General features: G+C 40.0%; 1 protein-coding gene across 7 annotated transcripts in view; it reads left to right on the top strand.

The window, feature by feature from the left end:
• Nucleotides 1-18,623, top strand: part of slc4a5b (solute carrier family 4 member 5b) — a 42,656-nt gene that overhangs the window by 5,637 nt on the left and 18,396 nt on the right. For 6 of the 7 annotated variants that reach the window (XR_014090145.1, XM_008423207.2, XM_081613431.1 and 3 more), the window contains 9 exons: nucleotides 1,331-1,549; nucleotides 9,126-9,255; nucleotides 9,537-9,697; nucleotides 10,523-10,678; nucleotides 10,858-10,965; nucleotides 13,725-13,780; nucleotides 17,766-17,923; nucleotides 17,990-18,077; nucleotides 18,158-18,312. Coding sequence is in view for 6 of the 7 variants with exons in the window: in XM_008423207.2 (XP_008421429.2) it covers nucleotides 1,331-1,549; nucleotides 9,126-9,255; nucleotides 9,537-9,697; nucleotides 10,523-10,678; nucleotides 10,858-10,965; nucleotides 13,725-13,780; nucleotides 17,766-17,923; nucleotides 17,990-18,077; nucleotides 18,158-18,312 (1,231 nt within the window). In the remaining variant the exon portion in view is untranslated. Of the gene's footprint in view, nucleotides 1-1,330; nucleotides 1,550-3,635; nucleotides 4,213-9,125; nucleotides 9,256-9,536; nucleotides 9,698-10,522; nucleotides 10,679-10,857; nucleotides 10,966-13,724; nucleotides 13,781-17,765; nucleotides 17,924-17,989; nucleotides 18,078-18,157; nucleotides 18,313-18,623 lie in introns of those variants that run through there. The other variant, XM_081613434.1, reaches the window with a different exon arrangement.

The raw sequence follows: 18,623 nt of genomic DNA, 5'->3' as shown, positions 1-18,623 counted from the left end.
GACCGATGTACTGATGCCATCAGACCGTTAACTGTTAGCCTAAATATCATGTGTCAATCTGTTTGTTTTTATTTATTTTTTGAAAGACAACCATCTACTGAGGTATAATACAGCTCTGCACGGTGCCTGGAACTCTTTACTTGACATTTGCGAAACCTAGTGACTAATGTGGAACTCTGCTGGACAGAATTTGGGCAGCTGCCTAAACTTTCCCATTTAGATCAATCAGTTGACCAATCAGTTTCACATAATGACTTTCTGTGAGCAGTCTTAAAAGAGACAACAACTAAAGCGATATGTTTCAGACCTACATTTACAAATTGCAGATGTTATGACAACATATCTGTGTTACATAATTTAAATAAACAACCTACAGCAATATTTTCTTCAGGACAGTCAGAGAGCGATGATCCATCATGGGGTTAAATAGATTAAAGCTACTGTATTAAACCAGTGAAAATATGTTTACATATTTGCAAAAATTGTCACTATGTCCTGACAGTATAATACACAACAAATAATCTGTGAAATAAATCAAGTTTCTCAGCACCCCCTCCCCCCCTGTGATCCTTCTGCCATCTGCAGAAAAAACGACCAATCAGAGCCAATTATGCCTAAAACATGCATTTATCCTGTTTTTGAAGACATATCTGACCTGAAACTTACAGCTACAGTCTTGAAAAATTTATCTCCTGCTCCAGCTGACAATATATTCATGCAGCTTGCTACAATGCAAAGCTAATATTAGCATGTTAACTCTTAATTTTTTTGACTTGTTGACAATTGGGCTTGTAAGACATGTCAAGACAAAACTTGCTGAAACATTTACTTTTTTGAGCTTCAAGTCATGCTATGATGTTATTCCCTCATCAAAAACACACCCGGAATGTTGCCTTGATTCTTTCGTGCATGATTGAGAAATCTTGTAATCTCCTGTGGCAACCATTCTGGGTTCAGAGATGAGTGTTGTAACCCAGCGACAAAGCTCCCCCCCTTGGAGCTGAAGTCTCCAAGCTGAGCTTCCATTCCGCTCCTTCAAACTAGCCAGCAGCAATTAGCAAACTACTTCTCAGTGAGGCGCGTAACAAAACATTGCTACACGCTTGAAAGAGGAATGTTGTGATGGTGTGCCGAAGGCGGCAAGTCAGAAAGAGCAGGAATTTCTTAAAGATATTTTAAGTCATATTTGACATATAAAGCATGAAGGTAACATCATTACTTGTGCTGTAAAATGGCTCCATGTGTCTGGAACTTACATGGCAGCTCACAGTGAAAGCTAACATACTGTGAGTAGAGCATCGGCTCACATATTCTGTCTGTTCCCTTTCAGAAGCCCAGCCGTTCTACATTGGTGTTCCCGTTTCCCACAGACGGAAAAGACGCAGGCATCGCTCCAACACCGGCGACACTGACCGCGACTCACGACACCTACACTACGACCACCACGCGCACCATGAACACTCACACAGACAGTATTACCAGGACAAGGAGGAGAGCTACAATGAGGACGGAGGCAGCACAGAGCAGCAGGAGCACCTCGACCCCACAGGTCAGTCACCACAGATCAGCAGATCCTAAATGTTTCATTACACATTCTACTGTAACGTTGTATTCTGGTGTCAAAAAGCAATGAAAGATGCCAAGAAAAATCTCCTGAGATGAGACATTTTACCCCTGGAGTCGCATAGAAAAGTAGAAAATTATATTTTTACACAATGTTATAATTTCAGCTGTCTAAATAATTAGCTGTAGTCAGCAGTAAAAACTGTAGAAGCAGAAGTTTTCCGTTTTGAAAACCTGAGTTGTGTCCAAATCTTCTAACCAGCTTCATTTCCATTACAAATGTACTTTTGTTGATATTCTGCTAATGTAAAAAAAAAACCCACAATTTTGCATTTATGGTGTTTCCATTAAACAAGAAACTCAACTAAAATCAAACGTGAATACGTTTCTTCATATGATCGGTCATTAAACAACACGCCACGCCATCGTCCTCCTTCCACTTCTTGTAATCTCCTTCGTCTTTTCTGCTAGGCAGTAGTAACATCCAGTGGTTGATCATGTGACTCGTGATGCGAAAAAAGTGCAACATTATTTGTGAAATACACAAATTTTGTTACCACCAAAAAACCACCTCATCCTAATCCTATTTATAAAAATAAAAAAACTCATGTTTTTCAATAAAAAAAAATTGGCATGTTTCCATCAGGCAAGTTTATTTTAATAATTCCAGTTTGCGCAATCACATGGTCAATGGAAACATAGCTGATGTTCACTATTTCATACGGTAGAGTAAAGAGAGAGAGCTGTTCCAGGCTTGTTCTATCACTGCATGAAATCTGAATGAAATACAAGAGCTTTGTTTAAGCTTTTAGAACTCTAGTCAAACATGAGCTACATCTCCTCCTGGGTTGCCGTAGATCACTGGGATGTTCCTCTAATCATAACAATGTGGAGTTTTATCTTTCTCATTCCGTTGTCTCACAGTGGGTTGATCAGGCCTCCATGAGTTGTTCAGAGCATAAGGTGAAGCTACCTGAGTCTGCTTTAAACTCCACAAAGTACAAAAAAAAGTAATCCATCATTTTGGAATTTTGTAAAACTAATATAATTTTCCTTCCACTTCTCTGTACTCTTTGTTGGGTTACCAACACAGTAGATTTAGGCTGCTATCCAAAGAAATGTCGAGTCAACTCAAATTTATTTGTCAAGCACATTTCATTGGCAAGGCAGTTCAAAGTGCTTTACGTCATAAAAGCATCATGCATTTATCAATAACGAAACATTTAGTCAAAATCCATAATCAAAATGATCAAGGAAATACACATCAAATATGTCGATCACTGTTGCAGCTGCTGCTGATCAAAGGCAGAAATGAACAGGTGGATTCTAGTCTAGATTTAAAGGAACTCAGTGTTTCGATTATTTCCAGTTTTCTGGAAGTTTGTTCCAGATTTCTGGAGCATACAAGTTGAATGCTGCTTCTCCTCGTTTGGTTCTAGTTCTGGTTCTGGTTGCAGAGCAGAACCAGAACCAGAACCTGAGGGGTCTGGAAGGTTGATACAACAGCAGCAGATGTTTAAGCCGTTCAGTGATTTATCAGCTGACAACAGTGTTTTACAGTCTATTCTCTGAGCTCCAGGGAGCCAGAGGAAGAACTTGTAAAAATATTCAAGGTGTGTGAATACTTTTGGAAGGAACTGTAGTGCAACGTTGCCGGATCTAGACAAGCATAGAGTGTGGTTCATCACTGTACCAGTACGTTACAAACTGGAGTAAAAGAGTCAAGTGATGCTATCAGTCTGCTTAATTTCAGAAAGACTTATTTTCTTTTTCATTTTGCTTATTTATTATGTGACTGATCATCAGTTCAGAATGACCAAAACCAACAATCAAACCTTCCTGCTGCCTGTTCCTGCCGTAGCAGGAGTCATAGGACCTGGTCTGACTTTTGCTGTTTGGACGTTAATCTGCACAGATCTACTTTCGTGAACAGTATGCGAATAGGAGCGCCTTTATGTATGAATGTTTTGCAGCAAGAGGCCATAAAGTCTGAAAGCTATAAGCTGATTAGAGCTGAGGAACTCCAAGCTGAGTCTGTGTGTGTGTGTGTCTGTGTGGGGGAGTACAGTATGTGCTTGTACCTGGAAGCTGAAGTTACTGTGAGTGCTTATGAGTGACCTGCTTTGCAACTTTTTAAATATTTTTGGTCTGTTAGAGATAAACACCAAATGTGCGCAGCATTAAAGGTGTGTTATGTATCTCCAAATGTCTCATGTACAAGTTACATTGATGAAGTTTGTGTTTTTGTGACATGTGAGCCCAACAGTCAGTGTATGGGCGGAGAGTCCTCCAGAGCCCTGTGGTGTGTGTCGACCCTCTTCAAAGCCTCTGGCTGCTTGTTGCTTTGGAGACTTTTTGTTGCTTTCCTGATCGACTGAAAGGCGGAGCAGCCGCACAACAAACTATTTATTGCTAGCTGATACTACAAAGCTGGAAGTAATCCCTGAGGAGGACGACATTAAGGGACGAACGCGAGTCGTTTTGAGCCACTCAATGAGACGTGAGCTGAGGACTCTGTCTTACCAGGAAGCTAAAGACGCATCTATCCTGAATCAGACCCAGTGGATGTCTCTCTTCGTTTGGATCTTGTTCGGATCCAGTGAGCATCAAATATGACCTCTCACCTGACCTTACCGGGCTCCAGAACAGGTAAAGATTCCAGTAAAAGGAACAATGTACAAGTGGCCGCGTTTCATTACAAATGTGCATAAGATCTTTGTCACTATTCTGCTGATGTCGAAATTTCGGAATTGTGTTGCTTCTATTAAATGAGAAATTAAATTAAGATCACATGAGAATACGTTTGTTCATGCAGTACGTCGTTAAAAATTATGGCAGCAAAGGATTTAAACATTTACGTAAAAAATAATCAGAATTCAGTCATGGTGCAAGCATCTATCAGCCAATCAGAGGAGTCTGATCCCTGCGCCTCATACAGGTGTTCGAGAGACAAGCCCCGCCTACTTGGGAGTGACTACATATGTGGCATTTTGAGAAAATTGTAGTCTGTGGTTTTGCAGAAGAGCTGTGGATTTAACACATTGGAATGACAACTTTTTATGAACTGTGATGCTGTGAGAGCCCTGGCGGAGCCAGCTGCACAATGTCTGAACAAAACAAAAACAAACCCTCATCCTGATGCAACTTCCTGTCTTCTTCCTCGTTTTTGCCAGTAGTAACATCCAGCTGTTGATCAAGTGACTCGTGTGATGCGAAAAAAGTGTTTCCATGGCAGTTTTGTGAAATTCATCTATTTTGACATGGCATCATAGTGCAAAAACTTTTTTTTTTTTATCAAAAAATGTGAGTTTGTTAGACATCGACATTTATTTTTGCAATTTCAGTTTGTGCAATTCAAAGTTTAATGGAAACACTGCGAGTGAGAAAGAAAGGTTGCATGTCTTTATACTTTTGACATTATAAGTCTGTAACAAGGCGGCCGTTTTGCGGTTGGATTTTACGATGATAAAGATTTCAGGAGGCAGAGTCAGGTGGTAACAGCAGTGGGTTTATTCTCCTCACAGCATCAATACACAGACAATAATTATTTTCTTCACAGGTGAAAACTGAAGGCTTAAATAGTCTCAGCTGTGTTGGACTCAACCACTTCCACTTCACAGTGGGATCTCCCTTAACAAATCTCCACCTATTTAAATAAAATACACTTTAATAAATATAAACATTTAAATTTACTTTTTATAAATATTTCATATTTTATCCTACACCAAATGAAACACCACAAAAACCCATAAACGATTATCTCCCACACTTTCAATGGCCTCTCCCAAAACCTATAAATGGTGTCTGGACCCCGGGGTAGTATTGCCCAAACATCCTGGAGAGGACACAGAAAGACAGGTGAGTCACTCAATATCAGCACTCCACACTTCACAGATTATGCACACACATTTGTTCAGTTTTACCCACCAGTAGCTCATTGCTCTGAGTAACAATTATCCTCCCTCCACAGGCAACCAGCTCACTTTCCAATGAGGAGCAGCTGTGCAGAGCCCAGAACAAAAGGCTACATGCTAATTACTAAAAATACTCAATAAATACCATTAAAACTTCTCGTGTGCAAATTGCTATTTATGTGCAAATCTCTGCTTAAAGTGCAGTGCTAAATAAAGTGCTTGTTCATAAAGTGCATTTAAAGTGCTATACAGTGATTTAAGTAAAAGTAGACCCAGTAATGAAGCTCTCTTCATTACAAAGTCCAATGTGCAGACGTTTGTCTTGACTGTGAGGTCAAAGAGGCACCAATAAACGCTTTGCTTAAACTGGCTGTTTGTTTGTTCGTTAGGCACTCAGACCTTAGCACCGACAGTTAGGACTAGAAACATTTCTTGTTCTAAGACAACATCACAGCTTGTTGGCCACAATTCCATTGTGAAAACTAAAACCCATTGCTTATGCTGCATGGAAAAACTGTCATGTCACCAAGATCAATATAGCAGAATGAGCTTATTACCTTGGAAAGCCAGAGCTATTCAATACACTCTGTTGCCACATTTAGTGGCAACAGAGTATAGTGGCTGTCTGTTGCTTAACTTTGTAGTGGCTTAAGCTGATTTTTTGGGGCCACATAATAATTTCATATGGGCAGATTTGAAGGACACATCAATGTTTGTGGGGTTCCATTTTTGGCAAGTGATTGATGCAAAAGTGTTAGCTGTAGTTTTGATAATAATAAAGCATAAGCTGTCCATATTGGGAATGTTTTGCACAGAAACAGAGAATCCTGTTGTTAAGCTCCAGCATTTTAAGTTCTCAGGTCATGATTTAACACCTGCTGTCTGCCCAGTCTTTCATGCAAACACACCACACAGACAAATGCCATTTGCTTAACAGCACAGATAAGGATGCAGATTTCATTTTGGTGTAACGTCAATTAGAACTTCACTTTTTCAAAGTTTGTACACATTGTTTCTGTGAAAAGCATTCAGTACTTTAATGAATCAGTCTGTAAGTTTCCAAACAGCTCAAAGTTTGAAAGGAAGCATTTATGCAAAGTATTACCATGGATCTCCTTATTGCTACTTGATAAGGTTAGCATGGAATTCTGGATTAACTTAGACTTCAACAGATTTCTACACAGAGGCTAAATGTATTTGTCAGTGACATTTGAGTCACTGTTAAATGTAGCTGTAGCTCTGATTTTGATATTTAATCCAGTTTGAGACCAAACCAAACCGTCTGTTCTATGGTTCTCTATGATTAGACTAAAATGTATGCATCTGAATAAGTTAGTTAATGTGATAATTCATTATAAAATATGCCACGTCATCATACTCCTACTACTACTTGATACCGTCTTCATCTTTTCCAGCAGTACTAGCATCCGGTTGCTAATCACGTAACAAAAAGTGTTTCCACTGCAGATTTGTGAAATACACCAATTTCAATAGAGCAATAAAACCACCTCATGCCAGCACAAAAAAACCTTTTTATCAAAAAATGCGAGTTTTTTCAAAATTATCGTGTTTTCATTGAGCAAATTAATGTATTTAATTCCAATTTGCGTTGTTTTAAGGCTAATAGACACACAGCCACTGTTCCTCATCAACAGAATAAAACAATGGGTTTGTTAGTGAAGGAAGACTGCAGATCGGATGAACACAATCCATATTGCTGTATTGTTGTTTTATTTTCAGAACAATTTTAATCACACAAAACCTATCCATACCAGATATTTACTGAATAATTTAGTGTCCTAATCTAAAATAGTCCTGTTATACACTTTCAGTCATGCTTGTGGTATAATTGATGCCCCTATGAAACCTATCATCATTTGATCAAGTGGTTACATGGTATTGATCATCCTGCTGAGGCAGAACATGCCGACTGTGTTTTTCCTTCTTTACAACTGATAGCTTAGTTCTGCAGCGAGGTCAATAAAGTAGAATGATGTTTTCTTTTCACTGGCCGGAAAAAATGACTCAAAATGTTGCAAAAACAACACATGCCAACGTCCTACCCCGTCTTCCTGTGGGATTACGGTGGCTGCTCACTCAGAGTTCAGCCATAAATAGGTACCCAGACTCTGAGCTGGCCAAGTATCTGAAACAGTGATTATTCTTTGGGACATTGTTTTGAACTAAATACTGCTAAATACTAAATACTGTCATTGTTACACGCAACACAAACTCTTCGTAAATAAAAACGAATTCAAATGTTTCATCATTTTCATCAGTAACTTCCTTCAAGAGGAACAAACTGATGATCAGGGATGTTGTGTACTCTGGCGTGCGAGTGAACTGCAGCCTCCTGGCTCAGGATGGTAATGGAGATTGATCTGTCTAAAATAAAATTAGAAAGAGGTGTCGGGTGATGGATCTCACATGGTCACCAGATAATCAGTACAGACACTAAGGTTTGTTTGGTAAGGATGAATAATGTGTTTCAAAAGGGCAGTATTATGCAAAATTAACTTCCATCCATCCATTTTCTTTCACCCTTGTCCCTCATTGGGGTCGGGAGGGTTGCTGGTGCCCATCTCCAGCTAACTTTCCGGGCGAGAGGCGAGGTACACCCTGGACAGGTCGCCAGTCTGTCACAGGGCAACACAGAGACACACAGGACACACAACCATGCACACACACACACACACGTAGGGGCAATTTAGACAGACCAATTAACCTGACAGTCATGTTTTTGGACTGTGGGAGGAAACCGGAGTACCCGGAGAAAACCCACGCATGCACAGGGAGAACATGCAAACTCCATGCAGAAAGACCGGGGCCGGGAATCGAACCCAGAACTTTCTTGCTGCAAGGCAACAGCTCTACCAACTGCGCCACTGTGCAGCTGCAAAATTAACTTTTCTAACATAATGACATCAGGTCATTATGTTATTCTCTCTTCAAAAACATAACTGGGGTATTGCCTTGATTTTTCTCATGCATGTTTGAGAAATCAAGCAAAATTGTGTTTTGCCTACATTTTGGTTTTGTATTTGAATCATTGTTGGTCTGTTGCCTAGCAATCAATATAGGAGTGATTGGCTTCAGTCACTCACAACATGGCTCCTCTGTTAACCTTAAACAACGTTTTTACCAGCGTTGATCCGAGTAGTTCGTATGATGAGCTCAGATGAGCAATTCCACCAGCTGCTTGCTAATTGATGCTGGCTAGTCTGTAGGAGCTGCATGGGGGAGTCTCGGGAGAGAGCTGCTCTGTCAGAGGAGGAGCTTCGTTCTCGAAGGCTATCCAGATACCAGTGACCAGTCAAGCAACATTCACATAACAGTTCAACCGAGGGCTGGACTCAAGAAGTGAAGGCAAATGTCTCCCTGCAAACAAAATGATGCATTTTTTGTCTCATGTCCATGAGAACCAATTTCAGCACTTTGGATGAAGTATGTGAGAGCCTTTAGTCAAGTGGTCTTACCTCCTTACTGGAAAGCTAAGCAATTATCTAAATTAAAATCGGAATCGATTAAATAAGGTGATTTATAAACGCTATACAATAATCACCATCCACCATTTAGGTTTGGATGAGCTTCGTACCGAATCTGTCAGGACTGCAAATAAAACCTGAGACTGGTTGTGTGTATCTGTAGTTTCTCCTGCTGCGGAGCGTCTTCGCCACATCCTGGGTGAGGATGACACCACCCCAACACCGACCATCTTCACTGAGATGGACACACTGCAGCATGATGGAGAAGAGTTGGAATGGAAAGAGTCTGCCAGGTACATTTATCACAGAACCAAAGTACCAGGAAAGTACCAAGGTGGCTGTTGCTTTAGGATTTCAGGTCGCTTTTTATAGGGTCTAAAGGTTCCACTTGGTTCCTTGAGGCTGGTGAGTAAAAGCAACCCAACACTTCATGTGACTAAAGCAAAGGGAAAATCAGCCTTGCTAACTGAAACACTAATCGCTCACCCTTGGCTAGAAATATCCATCTCTCCGATTCTCTCTTGGAAGATCAACACTTGAACGTTATTTGCTGAGATGAGCTGGTCCTCTTCAGGTGGGTGAAGTTTGAGGAGAAGGTGGAGGAGGGTGGAGAAAGATGGAGCAAGCCTCACGTCTCCACGCTGACCCTCCATAGCCTGTTTGAGCTCCGGACCTGCCTGCAGACAGGAAGCATTCTGCTGGACCTGGAGGGCTACTCACTGCCACAGATAGTGGGTGAGTCTCACAAGATATGTCGTTTAAATCTTTGAAGGATAGTTTAGGTTTCTGCTAAGGAGTGTAAAATGGTATAAGGGTTTTTATGAACTTACCAGAGGTGGGTAGAGCACTACTTCAGAACATTTTTAGTCAAGTATATAGTAAAAAGTAGTCAATAAATTGCTCAAGTAAGAGTAAAACAGTATTTGGTAAAAAGTCTACTCAACTGCTGAGTGAGTAACTGATCAAATTATCAATCGTTTAATACTTAAAAATTACATTATCAGATGGACCAAGATATAAAGTTAGAGGGAATTTTGGTATTTTAAGAATCAAAATGACAATAATTCATACAAGTAACAAAAAAGTCAGGCATAAAAAAAAAAAGGTTTCCAAATCTGTTTGTTTTTTAAAGTTACTCATGTTACTGTAACTGAGTAAAAGAAACTAGTTACTACCCATCTCTGACTGCGGCCAGAAAGTAGAATTTTATGACACGACACTTGAAACTACAAATATTGCAGATATTAAGATTCAATATATTGTGAGGCTCTATTTTACCGAAAAGATTCAGATGACTAAAGAAGTGGATTAGAACATTTGCAGAACAAAAGGGACAGACAATAAGTCCTGTTCGCACTCACTGGTACAAATGGTAGAAGATGTTGTTGACATTGATTAGGCAAAAAGTTCAACCCAGTGCCAGTGTTTGGGTTACCTTAGTTTTAAGATTCTGTAGAGTAAAAACTCCAAATATTCTCACAAGGAGACGGTGAGTTCATGTTCTCTTGGGGAATATTGCTAAATAATCTGAATGCTAAATGCATAAACACTTTGCTTCAGAGGAGATTGTGGATCGTCAAATAGCCGACAGTCTTGTTCCTCCGGATCTGAAGGAGAAGATCATCTTCGTGTTGCTCAGAAAGCATCGTCACCAGACCAAGAAACCAATTCATCGCTCGCTGGCAGACATCGGAAAGTCCTCCAACACGCCCTCCAGTAAGCGCTTACATTTTCATTTACAAATCAACAAAAAGAAGTCTGTAAGTTCTTGATCATTTCCAATCATGTTGCTTCCCTTGTTTTCTGCCATCATGATGATCGCCAGTTGCCCCTCTCTCCTTGTGAAATCAGCTCTTCTCTGTTCATTGTTTCCATTTCTGCTGCTGGTCTGTCAGACCGTAGTCCTCAGGTCAATCTGACTCGTAGTACTAGCTCAGCTTCTGGGATCCATCGCTCCACTGAAGACCTACGCTCTCGGCAGTCAAGCAGCCTTGGTCACCTGCGTGAGTCTCAACCACACACACACACACGTACACGCACACACACACGTATATACGAGGCATATGTTCTATCCATATATGAAAGAAAATGAAATAATTAGGGGTGTAACAGCTATGTCCAATGATATCTGCTATCCGACTGCAAACAAACCATGGTGTGTTTATTACGTAGAGCTAGTGGTGCCTGTTAAACAGCTTAAACAGCATTTATTAATCTCTTCAGAGTTGCTATAGAGACCTGGAATTAGGGCTGAAACGATTCCTCGAGTGATTCGAGTACCTCGATTATTAAAATTCCTCGAGGAAAATTGACCTGCCTCGAAGCTTCGTTAATTTATGTTTTATCATTTAGCGCACCGTGTTTCAGCCGGAACATTATTTGCGTTGCGCGGAGCTCTGACTTCCGTCTCTGAGTTGTTGACGGATGCTATGTGTTAGCGGTATAACGTCCAATCTTCAAGTTCGGCCTGCGGGGATTTTACTGATTGGTGATAATTCCGGGTTTTCATCGTTTTTGTGGGACCAATAAACATCCTTAAAATGGCCGGCGCGGTGCCGGGAGTTCGGCAGCCTTTCTGCTCCGGAGCTGCTGGTTGAACGGCAGGAAGAAGCTGAGGAGGATTTATACAGGTGAGCGGAGAGACTGAACACGGCGGGCGGCTGATGGTTGATGCTTACAGGGTAAGAGCAGCTTTACGGACGAACCGCACAATGAACTTATATCATCCCGGTCTGAACAAACGGGAGGCGGAACATGGCTGGTAGATGAGTTTCTGAACGGAGGAGCCGTAAATATCCCGTATTGCTCCCCCGGTCTACAAAAAAGTAACTGGTAGGGAAGCTCAAATGTGGAAAAATAGACTGATGTTGATATCCGATAGTAACACTGGTGTTATGGAAGATTTACCAATATTTTATTTCATAATTGTTTTTATCTGATTACTCGATTAATCGTAAGAAAAATCTATAGATTACTCGATTACTAAAATAATCGTTTACAACAGCCCTACCTGGTATATAAAATAATTAACAGCTCGCCCATTCTTGCAGTGGTTTGGTGTGGAGTGCTGCGGAAAACACTCTACTGTCATGGCACTTTAATAAATCAATAAATATACACAGTGACTAATGTACGGCTGAAATATGAAATCTGTTCTGATCAAATTTGGAATGTGCTGCTACCCCCCTAAAAATACAGATGTGGTCAAATTAATTGGCAGCCATGTTAGGAAGATGCTAATGTGGTATAACTTTGTTAAACAATAGGGATTTTACATATTTGTTGAAATTGTCACCATATTGTGACAGTATAAATATAAGACAGATGATCTGTGAAAAAAAAAAATCAAGCTTCTCCACCTAGTGCTGCTATTGTCACCTGCAGAAATGCACCGTTCCCGCTCAAAATCAGCCAATCAGAACCAGGAGGAAAGTCTTTGCACTATCAATCAAGCTTGTGTACACGCTGCTCAGTGTGCTAATGGTGGAGGAACAAATTATTGTTCCAGGAAAAATGTTTTTCCGCCGTCATCAGTGGCCATGCTAATTAGCTTTAGCGTTCATCCAGAAGAAGCAGTGGCATTGCAGACAGCATGGGGGAGAGCTTGAGCAGCTCTAACTAAGACCCTCCTCCTGGCTCTGATTGGGAGTTTCTGACTGAGCTGTGTGTGTCTGTACCTAGCACAGGGATACCATACTGTCGCAACATAATGAAAGTTCTAACAAATATGTAGAAAAAACAGATTATTTTATTAAAGTTATACATTGCAGCTTTAACTAAGGTCAAGTTTGTTTGGATAGCACATTTCAGCAACAAAGCAGTTGAGGTAAATTGACTTCTGATTGCAAAAATAATATTGCACTTAAAATACAATAGAAATTAGAACTTTCAATTTGATTGTATCCACTGCTGACCATTCAACCAAGAGGACAGCAGAGGCTTTTCCTGGCATGCCTGAGAATCAACTGATTGCCATGTAGATGGAGTCTAACAGCAGTTAGGAGGGATGGCGACACGATGCTGCACTCTGCTGCTGTTCTTCAGCAGAGAGCTCCCTTATTATTATCCTGCCCACTGAGCATGCTGGGATGCATAAATATATATCCCCCGAGTGACTTCTGTATCATTTCTGCTTTATACCTCATTCAAATAAAAGTCATGGGTTTCAAATTCAAAGTTCATAGAAACTCTAAAAAGTAAAGTTTCATTGGAGTAAGTTTACATTTACTTTGAAAGAATTGTAATTTTCCAGTTATTTGACAAACCTGTACTCAAATGAAAGGTTGGATTTTTCTAAAATATTCAAGGTGAGATTATGTTAATGCAATAACACACATTGTACTTCTTCACAGTCTTTTCAACCTCTCAGTTTCTTAAGTTGAATGTGTTATTCTTTGATTTAATCAACACCATTTTCCACAAATTCCACCTCTGGCTACTGCATGATTGCAACACTTAATGCTTCCTATGTGCATGCATGGAAAGATCCGTGTGTGATTCACATAATTTACGGTGCATCTGGAAAGTATTCACGTTTTCCCACATTTTACGTTACAGACTTCATGTTACAGAAATCACATTCATGCAAGTATTCACAGCCTTTGGTTGATAATTTGTTGATCTGTTTTGTTGAGAACCTTGGTGGCCTACCTGTACCTTGATGTAATGACTCGGCACGTTTCAATATGTAATGTAATGTTGATCTGTTAACTACATTTGAACATCTCTGTGATGCCAGAATAAGTGTGCTCTTTCTCCACAGATCCTGCCCAGAGCCGAAGCATGAATGATATTTCAGACACGCCAAGTACCGACCAGGTGAATGTTGTTTTATTGTATTTTGTGTAAAAGGAATTAGTGTGTTTATTTTTCCATTTTTTATTGCCTTTATTTGATGAGCATTTATCATTTCAGTGTTCGTTTCAGATCATTGCTATTTGTATCTCACCCATGTAATTCTTTTAAATTTTTGGACTCTATGGATGTTTTCATAACTTACAGTCCTGTAGACTCGGTTCTATTGGGGACCAGAATTGCAACATTTGTTCCATTTTCAGCTGCTGTGGTTCTATTTCACACTGCACTGTCACACCAACCAAACGCTTTGACAGATCTTTTCATCCTCCTCGCCTGTGGGGGCGCTGCACCAAGAACAACTGAAGGAAACGACATAAAAACCTCTGTAGAAGACATTGAGCACAACTTTCTTCTTCACAACAGTGGTGGAGAAAGTACTCAAATAATGTACTTAAGTAAAAGTACAAATACACAGTCAAAAATGTACTCAAGTAAAAGTAAAACTACCACATTAACATTTGTACTTAAGTAAAAGTAAAAAAGTACTGGCTTTTAAAAATACTTAAGTATTAAAAGTAAAAGTACTTGCTGAATGGATTACCTAATCCCTAATACAATATCATTAAGTGAACCAATCATATTTAATTTTAATACATTAGAAATGTGCCATTTTAATGAACAATGCCACAGATAAAGCATGTTTTTATTGTGTTTACTCTGTAACATAGTTTAGACTTAGATATGTGATTCTATGCATCATAATTTCAGGGATGGAAACATCTTGTCTCCTGTCCTAACATAACATGAACTTCACTTTTTTTGCCACTAGTGGCTTTTATTTTGAAAGAAATCCAACAAATAGGGGATGGAAAGAAAGTGGGTGGGGGAGGACACCGTGTAGCAGAGTTGTAGTCAAGACCACCTACCCAATACCAAGTCAAGACCAGCACCCTGCGCTATGTGACACAAAAAAATTATCTTTTACCAATCAAAATTGCTTCTCAAATTGATGTGAAAGATTCACATTCCCATAAAAAAAACCTAGATATTAAATACTTAGAGCTGAAATAAATTTAATCAGTAAAGATCCGTCCAGAAGAATCGGATCGTTCCTGAATGTCATATCAATGCAGACTTTGGTACCAGCGTTGTCCCATATATGCGACACCTCAGTCAACATCTCCACACAGTAATTCAGCGCATGAGTGACAACTTTTTTTAATCGCAGATGTAACATGTGTCTCTGTACAGCTAGCTTTGGTAGCATCGCGTCCACAGATCTAACCTTTCTTTAAACTTTCCTTCCAAGTGATGCTAAAAGTTGGACGAAGTCTGAACCGACTGTGAAAGCGAAGCGCTGCTGATTTTACATGTTGCCATATCGATTTATGCAGCGCTATTATAGTACTGACATTAGACAGACATCTTCTCCCGCTCAGAGGAAACCACTGCGCATGTCTGGAGCTCCGCGTGCGATTAAAGGTGGAGGCGATGGGTGACAACAGACACGTAAGTCACGTTATTGCTTGGATTTTACGGCGCCACCTTAAGTCCCTGAACGTCACATTTTAACGGAAAAAAAGCTCAGTGGGACTTGGATGTAACGAGTAACGCGACAGTTCTGTAGAAATGTAGTGAAGTAGAAAGTACAGATACTTACTGTAAAATGTAGTGGACTAAAAGTAGAAAGTACCCATTATTAAATCTACTTGAGTAAAGTACAAATACACAAAAATTGTACTTAAGTACGTTACTTCCCACCACTGCTTCACAAAATAAAACTGGAGTGGTGTCAGATTTTAGTGGTTGTGGGATTTCTTTTTTGTCGTTGGTAAAAGACCACGAGACATTTTCTCCGTCTAGTGCTGGCCTTGCACATTTGCTTTGGTTGAATTTACCCAGAATGTTCCCGCGCTAAAGTCCACTTCCTGCTGGTATCCACATAAGCATTTGAACTGAACCAGAGTTCACTCCAAACTGAGACCGAGGTTTGAGTTTGGCTTTTTGGTCCTTATGCCTTCACAGCCGACCAAATGAACCTTTATAGGCAAATGGAATGGAGTTTGATTAAAACTGACAAAAACTAGATTAAAATGGGGATGGTGCTCTACTAGAAAAGCTCTGACTTCTTCAGAACATTTAAAGAAACAGCTGTAATTTAAAACATCTAGAGCAGATTATAAAATGTGCAGTGCTCTTACAAAGCAGGTGCACATTTAAACAATTTGCAAACCATTGAAACCCTTCCCTGGATCTTTTTCAATCTGATCAGTTCTTATCTGACTATAAAGATTTGAGACCATGATGTGACCATGAACTGTAGCTTCAAATAACTGCAACTTTCACAAGTTTTTAATACGTGGCAATAAAAACAACAACAACAAAAAAAAAAACAGTTCTTTGAGAATTTTCAAAGTTCACAAGAATTGGTTGTTACTTTAGCGGCAGAAATCATGTGGTGTTTATGTGCTACACTGGGGAAATATGAGGACACACACTTCAAAGCCAGCAATAACGAAACATTCCCATGTGACCGACTGAGAGGAGGTAAGCATTTGTTCAGAAAAGCTGGCTTTGTACCTCAGAGTTTTCTTTGTTCTTGATAGTTTGCATAATTATGGGATAAAGTAGCGGACGTGCTATCAAATATTTGCAACAACATTTCAAATCATTGCAAATAAATATCCAAGAGAATAAATGCAGATAGAAGAAAAAAAAAGAACTATGGTCAAGTGTTTTAGCGTGCGTGCGTGCGTGCGTGCGTGTGCGTGCGTGTGCGTGTGTGTAGGTGTGTGTGCATGTGCGTATGTTGTAGTGTTTGTTTAGGACCAAAGTGCAAAGGCGGGCAGTGAAAGAGGACCAGCTGGTGTATTGACTCTGAAAGCAGCATTAACAGATTATAAAGAGATTTTGATTTAAGCGCCCACCGCTCCACTGCCACGTGCTTTTTGGCAGAGAAACATGGGTACACAACAACAAAGCTGTGACACAAAGTTACAGGATTTTTTTTTTTTTTTACTGTATCTATGTTTGCAATTGTGAAATAACAAAACAGGCAGAGCCCAGTTGGAATGTAGAGTCATAAAGCCCATTTAGTAATGCAAACACAAGAGTTACGCTCACTTTACAACTGAGCAGCTGGCTGTGTACTTCAGTATGCTTAGTACTGCTACTAATGAAAGTAATTACTTCCCAGTGATCAAAAATGTGTTGTAGTGTCAGAAGAACTTACTAGTTCGTCTTCAAGAATAACAATATTGTGTATATTATTTAAGTGCAAAATTTGTTGCCATTCATCTAAGAAAGTGAAGCGGTCCTTTTATAGAGATCCATTACACATGCAGTAAGATATTTCAAGATTTAACTTTTTAAAATGTTCATGATGATGGGTGTCGGGTAAAGAAAACCCAAAATTCAGTGTCTCAGAAAATGAAAATGTCACATTAGACCAAATATTTAACTACAAATGTCAGATTTTTGAAAAGTATGTTCATTTCTATGTATTCAGTACTTGGTTGGGGCTTCTTTTGCATGAATTACTGCATCAATGCACTGTGGCATGGAGGAGATCAGCCTGTGTCACTGTGTAGGTGTAAAGGAAGCCCATGTTGCTGTGAAAGCTGCCTTCAGTTCAGTTTAGAGGCTCAGGAAACCTTAGCAGGTGTTTTGAGTTAATTAACTAACACCATGAGTTTCTATTAATGATATTTTACACAGCATTCTCATTTTCTGAGACACTGAATTTTGGTTTTTCATTGTGAGTTTGTAGGATCTTCTAAACAGAGCATGTGTGTGGGTGTAAGCCGTAATCATCAGAAGTACAAAACGCAAAGGCTTGGAGAATTTTAACGCTACGTGTGATAATTCTGAACGAAACAAGTTTTACTTTTTCAGATGACTGGCAAGAAAAATTGCACTTTTACTTCCAATTCTTTGAGATCTACTGGTATTTGAGGGGGAAAAAACACTGCATCACTCTTTTGAGAGCTTGCCTTCCTTCTTACAGCTGAAGAATAAGTTCATGAAGAAGATTCCTCGCGATGCAGAAGCTTCCAACGTGCTGATTGGTGAGGTGGACTTTCTGGACAAGCCGTTTGTCTCCTTTGTACGCTTGGCTCAAGCCACCACTCTGGGAGGCCTCACTGAGGTTCCTGTGCCAACCAGGTAGGGTCTTAACTCCATCATCGCTCTGACAAATGTTCTGGGTTTATCAACCACTCTGTTCTTCAGGTTCCTCTTCATCTTGCTGGGCCCTCAAGGCAAAACTAAGTCCTACAATGAAATCGGCAGAGCCATCGCAACTCTGATGGTGGACGATGTAAGAAGCTAACTCAGTTAGACGTTTTCTAGTAAAAGCATTTGATCATTGGTGTGACTGCAGCCTCTTATTGCCATCAGCTGTTCAGTGACGTCGCCTACAAAGCACGGGACCGTGACGACCTGATTGCAGGAGTTGATGAGTTCCTGGATGAGGTGATTGTCCTTCCCCCAGGGGAATGGGACCCCAAAATACGTATTGAACCCCCAAAGAAGGTTCCATCAGCAGAAATGAGGTAAGTCCTGGGAAGATTGTTTCTATAACAATGTAATGTTCTTGTGAAGATAACACCTGTTTCAGCAGCTGCAGGTATTAGACCTTTGACTTGATTCCGCTGGTCTGGGGCAGGAGTGTCAAGTTCATTTACATTTTGGGTCGAATCAACATCATGGAGGTTTCTAGAATAGATGGTTGTTGATGTAGAACTTATTAACAAACTGTTAAAATATGAATAAATAGCGTTTGCATTCGAAAAGTACTTTTTAAGGTTAAATAATGTTGAAAATCTTTTCCCATTTATCAATCCCCTCCAGGATTTCGTGACAG

The sequence above is a fragment of the Poecilia reticulata genome, chromosome 12, assembly GCF_904066995.2.
Source record: "Poecilia reticulata chromosome 12, P_reticulata-male-v2, whole genome shotgun sequence".
NCBI lineage: Eukaryota > Metazoa > Chordata > Actinopteri > Cyprinodontiformes > Poeciliidae > Poecilia > Poecilia reticulata.
This window is presented reverse-complemented; position numbering and strand designations above follow the sequence as displayed.